This window comes from Chelonoidis abingdonii, chromosome 1 (assembly GCF_003597395.2).
Source record: "Chelonoidis abingdonii isolate Lonesome George chromosome 1, CheloAbing_2.0, whole genome shotgun sequence".
Taxonomy (NCBI): Eukaryota; Metazoa; Chordata; order Testudines; family Testudinidae; genus Chelonoidis; species Chelonoidis abingdonii.
Genome location: NC_133769.1, coordinates 53,841,489 through 53,855,231, shown reverse-complemented (window position 1 = coordinate 53,855,231; position 13,743 = coordinate 53,841,489). Strand labels below are relative to the sequence as shown.

Sequence of the window (13,743 nt, the reverse complement as noted above, 5' to 3'; positions counted from 1 at the left end):
CACACCTTAAAAAGAAAGAAGTGCACCAGATACAGCAGATGAGCTACTGTTATAGGACTAGAGAGTTTCTCAACAATCAAATTAATTCCCAGAAAGGTGTTCTACACTGAATGAAATGTGAATATTTGTCACTCTTAGAAAGCAACGCAGAAGTAGTATTATTTTTCAAGTACTCACTCCAACCTATGTCCTTACAACTTTTTACTGCAGGATAACTTGCATTAGTATCCCCCTCCCCTGCACCACCCCTAACTCCACATGCACAGATATTTGAATTGACCAACCTGCTCACGGGGAGATGGGAACAACCTTCAGTCTACTTGCAGAAATGTCCTAGCCTACAAACAATGTTGTTAGAAAGTGTGCATTTATTTCTAGTAATCAGCTCAGTTAGCATAGTCTACATTTTGTAAGAAGCACACAACTAATGCAAACGAGAGCTTGTGGGGTTTTAGATTTAATTAAATTATATTTTATGAAAATGAACATAAGATACCAAAAAGCTATGCATCCATATTTACCACCTTGAAATTAACAAAATTCTCTTATTCATGCTTCCTGTAATATCTGGCAATCAAAATTATTAATTTTATTTAATAATGTGCAACATAATATTAATAAGCATTTTAAAAATCATTTAAAAGAAAAATTGGGTAAAATATTAAAGTGCCCACACTAAATGTATTTTACTTTTTTTTAAATATTATTTCGTAAACGGTAAAGAATTCATTGCAAGTAAATATAAAAGTGACTTCTTATAACTGAGACACTTTCCGAGGAAGAGGCCTGGGCCGAGGAACCTGTTCAGTCCTCCGGCTACTGTTTTCCAGATTGTTTGGCCGCGCCAGCAGGGGTTTGGGTGGCAGTGCTGGTGGATCTGAAGTGACAGGGATGGAGAGGCTGTGAGGTAGCGGAACAGGCCGTCTCAAAGTTCGTTCATAAACGCTGTAAGGTGGTGGAGTTTTACTTTCTTTTCTCATCGGCTCCTCAGAAACACTGTAGTTTGGAATAGTTTGTTCACTCCCTTGACTTTCAAAGCCAGAAGTTTCTGATGTGCTACATCGGCTAAGTGAAGAGATTCCACTGCTGTAACTTCCTGACAAGACTGGGGAGTTGGATATGAGCCCCGAGGAATGACATTCCACTGGAGATGGGGTAAATGATTGCATGGATCCCTGCAAAGAAGAAAAAAGAAGGATTCATGTGAAGGAAAATTAAGAGCAATGTTTCTCCGTGAACACTAAAAACCCAGGTAGATTTTTTTTTTGCACTGATTCTTGGGAGCTTGATAGACGGAACATGTATTTATGATCAAATTAAGATCCAGTAAAAACCTAGTCCAAGGTTGTCTACAGAATGCTTATATTTTCAAACTATACATCAAATACTGCTCATGTCAACAATTTATTGTTGTAAGCAAGCTATATTAAAATGTTGTATTCCTATCCTCAGTCTCTGGAAAAATCTGTCAATGTTTAAAAAGAAATAACTTTCATAGTACTGACAATGGAATATAGCTTGCAGTGTAACTAGTAGCACTGTGCCCTCTACTGCCAGAACACTGTATCTATATCACATTGAGTACGTCTGCTACTTCAGTCTCTGGTTTAGAATATATTTACAGCTTTCCTCCCATTTTTTGCAATGAATCATGCTGTAAAAAGAGCACACATGAAGCAGTGTTATATCTAATATTCCATGTATGATTTTTTAAAAATTAACTACTTAATCGTTTTAAACACAGGAATAATAGCTGTGTAAATTAGAATAAAGTTCTATTAAATTCCCCTGCATTGTATCAGTGTGGTGTCTGGTTTTAGGACCATAACTTATTACCAGACACCATTAACAGTGCAAGTAGCTTCAAATTCTGCAGTGTGCATCAATGTTATTGAAAATTTTTAGCACCTTCTGCTTGGGAAAGCCACAGGACTTCCAGGATTGGGAATATACTCAAATCACCATTACCAGCCTGGTTTAGAAGTATTGTTTGCTCTAAGCCAAGTGGTGATGAGGCAGCTCAAGCTATTGTATATATGATAAATATTATTTACTAAAGATATTATCCACTAAGAGTCACATTTATGAGTCCTAGCTCCTCAGCACAAGATTGGTAGAACTCACTAAACTCTTAAAGAATTTTTATCCTCAAGAACAATAGTACTGGAGTAGAGTATAAAACAGACCCTCTGTTGGCAGTCACGTGCCACCCTCGACACCTGAAGTCATAGGTATTGAGTTCCTGGTCCTCAGTACTGAGTTCTTGGGTCCTCAGAAAAGGCAGAGCCTCCCCCATAAGGATGAGAGAGGGCCAGGATCTCTCCCATGTACTCCTGTTGAGGCCTCCAACTCAAGGCAGCTCCACATTATGGTTTCCCCTTTCTACATTCATGTTATACAAGTGGAGATGGGAAGAGTGAATCCAGCTTTGCTGGTTCACTTGCAATCTTTTGCAAGGATACTATTCCAACTTCACGGCACTGCTTGCATTCTACATTAACAAATATAGGATTTCTCGGCAGAGGCAGACCGGTTTTTGCACTGATGACGACATCAAACATCAGTGCTCTTGGGGCATGAAATTCTACCCTTGATGCAGAGACTATATTGGTGCTACCTTATGTCATTTTTCTGCTGGCACATTTCTTAAGCTTCTTACCTTCCAGGAGTGAGAATCCTGGCAGTGAGAATCATTAGAGAAGTGAAAATTACCTGTAATTATAGTTTGCTGTAGATTTTACTCCAATAGGTTTCTTATGCACTTACCCCACATATAATTTGGGGATTAGAGTTGGCTGTGATTTTTCTTTTTTTGAAAAAACAAACAAACCTGTTTAACAGTAAAAATGAGATAGTGAAAATTATATGTTTTTTTCTCCTCAACTCTAGTGATCTTTTTTTAAAGTGTCTCAGTGCTTGCACTTTGATCCAGAGAAAAAATAGAAACAATTTTTTCAGTGATGATTAAATATTTTTAACTAGCCTCTCCTGGGAACTCTGCCACTGATGTAAGTGGAGGATCTGACTTGCAATGTTTGTTGGGCAGCATTAATACCAGACAAGAGATAGTGCACAATGGTCAAAGCGGAGACATGACACACACTACTCCATTACTGCTATCCTGGTGGGTCAAAATTCTTCATGAACCAATGGAATTTTGTTGGTCTGACGCTAAGGAGTTAAGAGAGAGGAAGGAAAATTTTAGCAGAACATCTTCAGGGAAACAGAATCATAGTAAAATAATTTTCCCTTTTTGATTCTGATTTCTTTACAGCATTCAGCTGAATTGTGAGGAACTGAATACGTTAGGAAAGGCGTAGACTTCTACAGATTTGCTGAAAACTCAGTTTTTCCTAAGCATTTTTGTATAATGCCCATCACTGCAATAATTAGGCACCAGTAGTATACTGTCCATTAGAATCTCCTTATTCTCTTATGACTGTCTTGGAAGTTACTAGGCCACATGGTACTACACGCCAGAGGCTCACGGTTCTGCTGAAGAAAGAAATGAAAGAAGCTTGGGTTTGAAAAACTATAAGAAATAGAATTAGTTTTTAATTATGACTTAATCATAAACTCAGATTTCTTAGTATTAAGGCATGAAATATGCAACAACCAACAACTGAAGAGATAAGAAAAGATATTATACATATAAAAGGTTGTGCTAAGTACCAAATACGTTAGACTTATGCTAGCTAGTTTGAGAGATAGTCCGGACACACCAGACTCAATCCTCAGCTGAACATTGATGGAGGGATGTGGATCTAAAACAACTTTCTGTTTCCCTGATCTTGAGCTGGCTGGTGCCCAGCTGTTCTGTTCCAGATTAGGATCAGATAGCTGTGAGCACTGCAGTGGAGTGGAGACATGTTTAGAGCTGGCTTCATGCACTTCCACACCATGCCGGGGGAATTCTTGGCTTCCCATCTAGGGATTGATTCAAAGCCCACTGAAGTCATTGGAAACATGGAAAGATTTTCATTTACATCAATGGAATTTAGATTAGATTCTTAGGGGCAGCTTCTTCAGGCAATGCAAAGGGGCTGGAAGAAGGGCCAAAGATTGAGTCCAATGTATGACAGGGGACGAGTGAAGAGGCTTTTATTTAATCGTCACTGTGGGCTAAGAAAGTTGGTGTATTTTGGAAATCCTGCTAAACTGCTTCCTTCAGGTTGTGCTCCTTTGTCTAGTAGGAGGCTTCCACAATTGTTAAGGACATTTCATCTGATATATTATCTGGACAAAGTCTTAGGCCAAAATTTTCAAACGAGAGCTTTTGGGTGCTCAGAACTTCTGAAAATCAGACCACTTAATTTCAAGTGCCTAAATATTTAGGATCCTAACTTTGGGTACACGGTTTTGAAACTCTTAGTGTGAAGGTTTTAGGGTTGCTACTGTCAAGTTACATTTGTGAATGCAAATGTGCATAAATCCAGTAGCACAAGGAACAATCTAAACCAGACAATATAAATTAAAAGTTATACATCACACAACATAGACATAACAAGCCCCATGGAATAGGCCAGTACCTTCATTGGAGATCTGCCAGCAGGAGAAGGGGAAACTGAAGCTACATGCCTTGCTGGTGAAGCTGTGAAGTTAGAAAGGTTTCAATTTAATTTCACAGAAGCTAGACAGATTTTAGAATGCCACACTCACGAAAACTGTAAATCAGGTTTATTACAGAAATTCTACCAGATACAAAAGGTCACCAGTATGTTTAGATGGATCACAGAAACAAACAAACAAAAAATTATACAAAGGTATTCCTGGGAAAGCTCTGTTAATGGAAAAGCGATGATCCAATTTTTACTACCCACTGCCTCCCCCTGTTCCATTCTGTGCATCCTGCTCAAAGGCTGTGCATACTTTGGAAACAAATGAAATCTTCTAAAGTTATGCAAAGGTTATCTTACAAGAGAATACATACAGCATGAAATATTTATGCACCCATCTCCCTTGACAATTTTTACATCATTCTAAGCTAACTGGCAATGTGATTGAAAAAATTTCCTTATCATGCTCTCTTCCCTTCGCTTTGTTTTTTCTTTTAAGGAAAAAATTCTGTACATATGTGTTAAACAAGCAATAACACATCACAAAGCATCCTTCTCCCAGAGGCCTGCAGGTCCATAGTGTATTGTGAGGATAAATGGAAAATATCTTCAATCACTTGAAAACAATCATACTTAAAGTAGCACTTAAATATCTTTCCCTTTAAATTGACAAAATGATTTTTTGAAGGTCAAACTGGTTAATGAAACTGAAACCATGTCCTTACATGAATGCCTATATAGCATCACCCAATTAGATGCTTCTTTTCATAGTGCCCAGGTTGTGATTACTAACCTCCAATCACTGTAAGATCAAAACACCAAAAAAAAAATCAATCATCTCTTCAGTATCAACATGAACTGTTTGAATCTAATAAGTCATCAAATGAAGATGCAGGATATTGAAAATGGAATGTTACAAGAGTACAGAACGTTAACAAGATGAAAGTAACTGCAGTTCTACAGCCTTCCATCTGAGGCAATGAACTGATAAATTATCCGCCCAGGGAGTCAAGTGTTAATCACAGTGGAAAGAGTCAAAGCCATCAAGTAAATCATTTTGTATTGGAGGTTCGCCTGAAATGTTCCTATACTCACCAGTTTGTGTGGGTCTTGGTGGCACAGGGGGAGACATAAGCTTTCCACTTTCTGACATGTTCCTGGCTTCTTTTCCACTGTCCAGACTCCAGCTGCTGGGGGTGGTGTTTACAGCTGGAAGAGAATGACAAGCTGACACATCTGCTAATATTTCCAGCTCTCAATTCCAACCTCTCCTCCTTTCCTATAGCCATGAAGATTACAAATATGTAGAGTTAAAATGTTAACCAACTTAACAGCATGCCTGAAAAACTCACATGATTACAATAGCATTTAAAAAAGTACTTAAAATCATGCATGTTAGACTCCTGGCCTGCTTGACGTGTGTATTTGGCTCCCTAGGTGTGTCTGAGATTGTACAGCTATTTGGACCTCATAAGAACATAAGAGCAGCCGTATCGGGTCAGACCAAAGGTCCATCTAGCCCAGTACCTGTCTACCGACAGTGGCCAATGCCAGCTTCACTCTCTCTGGGACACCTAACAGGCAATGATCAAGTGATCTCTCTCCTGCCATCCATCTCCATCCTCTGATGAACAGAGGCTAGGGACACCATTCTTTACCCTTCCTGGCTAATAGCCATCTATGGACTTAGCCACCATGAATTTATCCAGTTCCCTTTTAAACATTGTTATAGTCCCAGCCTTCACAACCTCCTCAGGTAAGGAGTTCCACAAGTTGACTGTGCGCTGTGTGAAGAAGAACTTCCTTTTATTTGTTTTAAACCTGCTACCTATTAATTTCATTTGGTGACCCCTAGTTCTTGTATTATGGGAATAAGTAAATAACTTTTCCTTATCCACTTTCTCTACATCACTCATGATTTTATATACCTCTATCATATCCCCCCTTATGAGCAATAGCAACTGAAAGAGCACTCTGATGCTCTGCACATACAGATCCAGCTACACAGGGAAACAGACTATGATCCCATGAATATGGTCAGGGCTACTCTACACTAGAAGCACTGCATTAGGCACAACTGCACCGATGCAGTTGTGCTCCTATAGTGCGTCTGGTGGAAATGCTCTATGCTGACAGGAAAGCGCTCTCCTGTTGCTATAATTACCCCACCTCCACGAGAGGCAGAAGCTACGTCAGTGGAAGAGCATCTCCCGCTGACATAGCGCCAGTGTGGACAGTGCTTAGGTTGCTGTAACTTGCGTCACTCAGGGGAGTGACTTTTTCACACCCCTAAGCACGGTAAGTTACAATGACTTAAGCAATAGTGTAGACCTGTCCTCAGATTCCCTCTGTAGCAGGCTCCCTCTTTAAAGAGTTCTATGTAGAATAAAACAGACTGTTCCTAGGCAGTTTCCTCTGAATCGCTTTACATATGGAAAGACTGGAGAAGTAAACTGACGAGGATTCCAGGCAATATTCCCTCAAAATATCTTCAATGTTAATACACTTCTGTTGCCCTGACAGACACCTCCCCACCCCCAAAAAAACAGAGAGAGAGAGAGAACTTAAAATGGAGGGGTAGAGGAACTGAACAAAAATACACAGGCTGATGAAGAGAAGAGATAAAGTTAAAAAACATTAAAAACTACACAAAATAAAAAATGGAGTGAGGCCAGCATATGACCCTTACTTTGTATCCATGAGGTCCAGAGGTTCTTATTAAAAATATAATTTTACTTGGTCGCAGGATGACGTTGGCACCCTTGACTTGTATAAGATCATTGTTTGGTATTTATCAGTGTCATTTTCTGGGGCTTGTACATCTTTAATTGAATTGTAGTGCATGGAATAGCGATTACTGCACAAAGCATGGAATATTCTCTATGACGGGAACCAGAGAGGTCTCATTCTATAATATTCTCCACACTTGTCTGACAAAAAGACATTTAACACTGGCAGGCCCAAAAGAGATCTTAAAAATTGCAATTTTCCTTAAAACTACCCCCTAGTTAATGAAAAATCTATTACCTTCAAAAAAAATAAGGACTATAGAATTGGTAAAAGACCTTTTAAGCTGAACCATCTATTGACAAATTAAAAGTGCTTCCAAGATGTAGGGAGCACAAGCCCTGTCTATACCAGGGGCCAGCAATCTTTCAGAAGTGCTGTGCCAAGTCTTCATTTATTCACTTTGATTTAAGGTTTCGCGTAATTCATTTTAGTGTTTTTAGAAGGTCTCTTTCTATAAGTCTATAATATATAACTAAACTATTGTTGTATGTAAAGTAAATACCATTTTTAAAATGTTTAAGAAGTGTCATTTAAAATTAAATTAAAATGCAGAGCCCCCCGGACCAGTGGCCAGGACCCAGGCAATATGAGTGCCACTGAAAATCAGCTCGTGTGCCGCCTTTGGCACGCGTGCCATAGGTTGCCTACCCTTGGTCTATACCATTTTTCTCTTGGCCTGCCCTCCATACTTGTGTGCAAACATGGTACTGAAACACAAGAAGGACCTTGTGCTCATTTACAAGAATGGAGTGAAAGTCAGAGTGCAGTGTCGTCGTTGTTATTCACTATTTCTATTGCAGTACATTTAAGGACTACCAGATTCCTTCTGTACCAAGCACTGTACAAACAACACAAGGATAGTCCCTACCCCAGAGATCTTACAATTTAGAAAATACATAACAGGAAATAAACACACAAATGAGGGGAGCATAAGGTAAGAGGGAGGTGTGTTTAAACAGTATCCAATTGGTTTCTATAGTCACATGTGCCCTGATGTTCATGAGCCCAGATAATAATGACCAATCTGATATTGGCCTGAACCAACCTTGACAGTAATCCATTTGCAGAAATATTGCTCACAACCAGTCACTACATTAAAAAACAGAACAATGACAAAAATTTCCTGACATTTTATTACACATTCTAAAGCAGAAACATTTTATAAAATGTTCCCTGTAGATATTACAAAGAACTAATTTGTGATGAGTGAACAATTTTATTCAAGGGGGGCTAAATAATGCAATCGTTTGCTTGGAGAACAAAAAATTCGTGAACTAAATTAAAACAAATGTATTTAAAGCACCAAGAATCCTTGTATATTTAATTTTCCAGTCCTAATATCCAGGATTCAGGTTTACCTGGCAACTCACCATTTACATTTTAATATTCATTTATATTTTCTTTACAGCAAATAGTGGATGTTTCTTATTTACTTTAATATGGCAAAGATAATTAGATCTATTTCCACTAGCATTCCAGATATAAACAGGGAGCAGAGGTGAATTATGTATGTATGGCTAAATGGGGAATGGATGTAACAAACTTCAGGGTTCCCTCCCAACCCAAGGCAAGATCATCTCAACCTCGTCTTCAGCCTCCAGATGAACATGTATCTTTCTCCCACTCCTGAGCTTTTAAAGTTCCTCCCAAGTGATGCAGTCCAGCCAGCTGAAGACCATGCTAGCAGGCAGACAGCTGCAGCAATGCCTTGCCATCTGCTGTTCCATCTCTGAGACTCTGACTCCCTGGTACCTCCTGGGCCCTTCTGAATGCAAGGCTCAGATCACAGGTACATTGTCATTTCCTTGTGAAGCACTTTGAGATGTATGGATGGGAAGTGCTATATGAGATCTAGGAACTATTATTATTCACTAGCCAGTCAGGAGGAGTGACATTCTACGGTGACAACTTTAGTTTATCTTCACTCATACTCAGATTAGCAGTGGTACAGGATTCTACTCACCTTTCTCAGGGCCAGACAGGTTAGGATCACTTCGGGGCAAAGCACCATCTCCAATATGATTAAACAGCATTCTCTGGAAATTCAGAACAGTGCATTTTATGGGAAAAGACAATGGTAACCCAATGACCTTTTAAAAGACAATTACATTAATTTTGCAGAAACAAAATGTTCAAAAGAATTTGTCTCAAATTATTTAAATAAGGAAAATGATCTTGAAAACTGAGGTAATCCAAATATACAGACCTGGTAGTTTTGTATGTTTGTTTTTTGTTTATTAAAGAGGCATATTGGGGTAATCCTCCCCATGCCCTGAGAACTTAAAATTGTATGGAAATGAGTAGGAAAAAATGGAGATTAATTCCTCCTTTTTGGAAACATGTGCATATTGGAATAATTTGAGATAGTTATTATTTATTGGCTTTGGCAGTATATAAGGCAGTTCCCTGCCCCATTACAATTACAACTTAAAGCCCAATCCTGAAGTAAAATCTGTGTGCTTTGACTTCAGTTGGATACCAAATGGATACAGAGGTCCATCTGCAAGGATTTCATTGTAGCATAAGGACCTAAATCAGATACCAATATTTGGTGATATCTAGGATGTTGCTGTCTCCTTGGTACAGGGTCATTTTCCTAATTCTGCCCAAGATCTGACTCTTCATGGTAGCAGGGTTTCTTAGCTTTATAGTGGGTAAGAATTATCCCCTGAATTATGGCAATTCCCTCCTACCTGAATATTGATTACTACAGAAATCATAGGAATACAGTGCTATGAAAGTATTCTAAGCTCCTAGGTATTTCTATTAACAACATTCACACAGCACATCACTTTTTGGAAATCCTCTTTGACATTAAACAACAAGAAAATAAAATAAGTAGCTATTCCCACAAATAATTCAGATCTATTTTTTGAGGCAAATCTAAATAGAGTGCTGTGTGCTGCAATTTAAAGGCAGACCAGACCAACAATCAGTGAGGGAAAACCAATCCAGCCAAATCCTGTTTTCACATCTTCTTCCAGCATTAACTACTGCTTTTTGACAAGAAAGTGAGGCAGTAAGTAAAAAAAAATCTGGTTTCCTTTCTGAAGGAAAAGTACAGGGGCTGCAAAAGCACTGAAGTCACCAGCAGGAATCAAGGAAGCAAATTCATATGAAACATAAAGGAAAGAGGATAGATTGAAACAAAAGAATGACAGTTATGTAGTTTGCAATGCTGTTGCAGTTGTGTAGGTTCTAGGATAAGAGAGAGACAAGGTGGAAGAGGTAACTTTTATTTGGACCAACTTCTATTGGGGGAAGATACTAATATTTGGTTATGTCCAGGATGTTGAAGCTGATCGTGGCATCCAGGAACAACATCATAACCAGCATCAACTTCCTGGATGGCACGATAAGCTTCAGCAATGGAACCCTACAGACAATTATATACAAGAAATACATGAATCACCACACCTACCTTCACAGATCAGGTAGCCACCTCAAACAGACCAAGAAATCTGTTATCTAAAGCCAGGAACTCAGATTCCACAGAATATGCTCCAAAGATAGACCGTTAACATCCTTATAACTGCCTTCATCAAACAAGGACACTCCATCAGAGAAGCAAATGACATCAGGGAATAGGCCACCCAAATACCTCAAGAGAACTTGTTTTGATACTACCCTCCCACCCCACCCCCCAAAAACACAAAAAAACACAAAACATCAACCCAAAATCCACCCAAACAAACCCCCAAATGCACATCCCTGCTTGTCACTCACCAACCCATACTGGAATCCATATAGAGTATCATCAAACAATTACAACCCATACTTGATGGGAACCATATCCTGAAAGAAATCTTCTCAAACCCTCTCTTCTGGCCTTCTAACAACTCCTCAAATCAGAAGTAAGCCTCCCATAGACCAGGACACTAACTCAAAGCAGCACCAGACCCTGCCAGAACAGATGCAATACCTACAGACAGAGGCGGATTAAGACCTCCTGGGGCCCTAGGCCAGAGCAAGTGTGTGTGTGCGCGCACGCACTCTGGTGCCGGAACCGTGGCCCTGCCCAACCCCATCTGCCTGTGGTCCCACCCCCCATGGCCCTAGCTCATTCCTCCCCTTCCCCCGTGTCCCCTATCCACATTTTGCCCATGATCCCGATCCATTCCACCCCCTCATCTGTGGCTCCATCCCTCTGTTCACTCCTTTTGACACTTCCCCCACAACCGACTGCGGTTCCAAGACCATAGAAGATCTATCTCCATGCCACAGCCCCAGGGCCTCAGAGGGGAGTGAGGGCTCCTCCAGTCCTGGGGCTGCAGCCAGGGTCTGAGCACTTGGGCTTCCCATGCCACCTCGTCCTTCTGCTGAGGACCAGGGTCCAGGTGCTGGGGCTTCCCGTGGCCCACCCCACCTGCCTGGCACTTCTACCAAAGATCAGGGTTGGGGAGCTGGGGCTTTCCCGCCTGCCCCACAGATTCTGCCACAGTTCTGAGCTTCTGCTGCCCCATGGCAGATTTCTGCTGGGGTACCCATTTTTCCAGGGCTGCCCAATAGGCCAGGACCCCTGGAATGGGCCCCAAGGGTCCATGGATAATCTGCCACAGCTCACAGACTAATCTCCACTGCTAAAATGATTAATGTCTGACATAACACACAAGACCCATGGGTCCTACGTATGCCTATCACAATAAGTGGTGTACCTCATCCAGTGCATCAAATGCCTCAACAATTATATGGGTGACACCAGACAATCACTTCATTCTTGAATGACCTCACAAAAAAAAATGATAAAAGACAAAAACATCCTACCACCTGTGGGCAAACACTTTTCACAAAGCGATACTCCATATCTGACCTCTCAGTCCTCAGCCTCAAAGGAAATCTGCACAACACCTTCAAAAGCTGAGCTTGGAACTTAAATTCATAACTCTGGTAAACACTAAAAATCATGGCCACAACAGAGACACTGGGTTTATGGATCATTACAACATTTTGTAACCTACTAACCTTTCTTTTTTCCTATGACTGAGAGGTGTTAATTGCCCACTTCATTTTAAGTAGTTTCTTGCAACATGTGCTAACCTCTCATGTTTAACAATCTGTCCCATCCTGTATTTAGCTGTGACACTTTGGTTACCTTTTCCAGACCTGAAGAAGAGCTCTGTGAAGATTGAAAACTTCTCTCTTCCACCAGCAGAAGTTGCTCCAATAAAAGATATTACCTCACCCACCTTGTTTCTCTTATGTAGGAGAATGACTCCAATCACGGAGCAAATAAGGACTAAAAAGACAACAAACCAATTATGGGGGCAAGTGTCTATGGAGATTTTCAAGCTAGGTCACCAACAATAGGCATTCACATTCTTCATATGGAGAACAGGTAAGAGAGACAAGACATCACAACCCATCCAGAGACCAAGCAGCTAGCACTGAAAGGTAGTCAGTAGATGGATGGATGTAATCTTAAGCAGCCACTCAAGTCCAATACTTCCATGGCTTGGGTCCTACTCAGTCCTTGTAACTTCCTCAAATGAGGTGTGCAGTGCTCTGGCAGCACTGGATTGGAAGAGCAGGCACTTCCCTTTGTGCCTCTTCTTTTTCAGGTTGAAAGACAACAGTATAAATTACTCTTTTCACTTGGTGACAAAGAAATCCAGGGAGTATAGTATGAATGCTCTGATAGAGACCCTGAATGCAAACTAGTGCTAGAATAAAAGTAGTAGGGACTAGTGTCAGCATCCGTATCTAATTTTTATAAAGGGCTAAGGATGTCTCTGTAAGGAGTGTGATGATTTGGCCGTTAAAATCTCTCAAGAGTGAATATGTTTTTCTGATGACGGAGGGTTAGAATGGCATCTTTTGACTATGACCCATTCTTGCTATCCTAGAAGGAAGGGGCTCTGAGAAGGATACCTGCCCCTTTCCTAGAAAAGTTAGACTCCCTTTAAGGACATGAGAGGAAGAGGGGGAATAGCTGAAACTTCCTGCCTTTGAAATATACTTCTTTCCATGAGAAAAGTAATTTTCTACTTACCCTGTCTGGGGACACTGAGGGTAGAGATAGATTGGGAGATTTTCGCATCAGGTGAGCCTCTGGGAGAGTGGAGATTGGGCCTAGCGGCTCCTCATGCTCTCTTGGTGAATCTCTGGTACAGCGGGGAACGGAGGCCACATTCCACTTGGCAAAGCAAAAGTTTACAGGCTGGGAGCAAAAATGGCACAGTGCTTTCTTTATGGCTGACTGAAAAGCCACTTTACATACAGAGTATCTGCAGGTCTTTGCTCTATGCAGCTTTGGCTGCTCTGCCATTCTGAGTTTGACAGGAAGCTGTCAGTTGAGAGTACTCATTTTGTGGACCTGAGAACTGCTTCTCAGCCTGGCTAAGATTAAGTATTCGTTCTGAGATTGTCAGCTATCATGATGATGGGCATGGTATAAAAG

General features: G+C 40.5%; 1 protein-coding gene across 1 annotated transcript in view; it reads right to left on the bottom strand.

The window, feature by feature from the left end:
• Positions 1–260: 260 nt before the first annotated feature.
• Positions 261–13,743, bottom strand: part of DOCK4 (dedicator of cytokinesis 4) — a 421,428-nt gene continuing 407,945 nt past the window's right edge. Inside the window, 4 exon segments of the mRNA XM_032782929.2 lie at positions 261–1,175; positions 4,530–4,591; positions 5,652–5,765; positions 9,310–9,382. Of these exon segments, the coding sequence (XP_032638820.1) occupies positions 756–1,175; positions 4,530–4,591; positions 5,652–5,765; positions 9,310–9,382 (669 nt within the window). The 3' untranslated portion in view covers positions 261–755.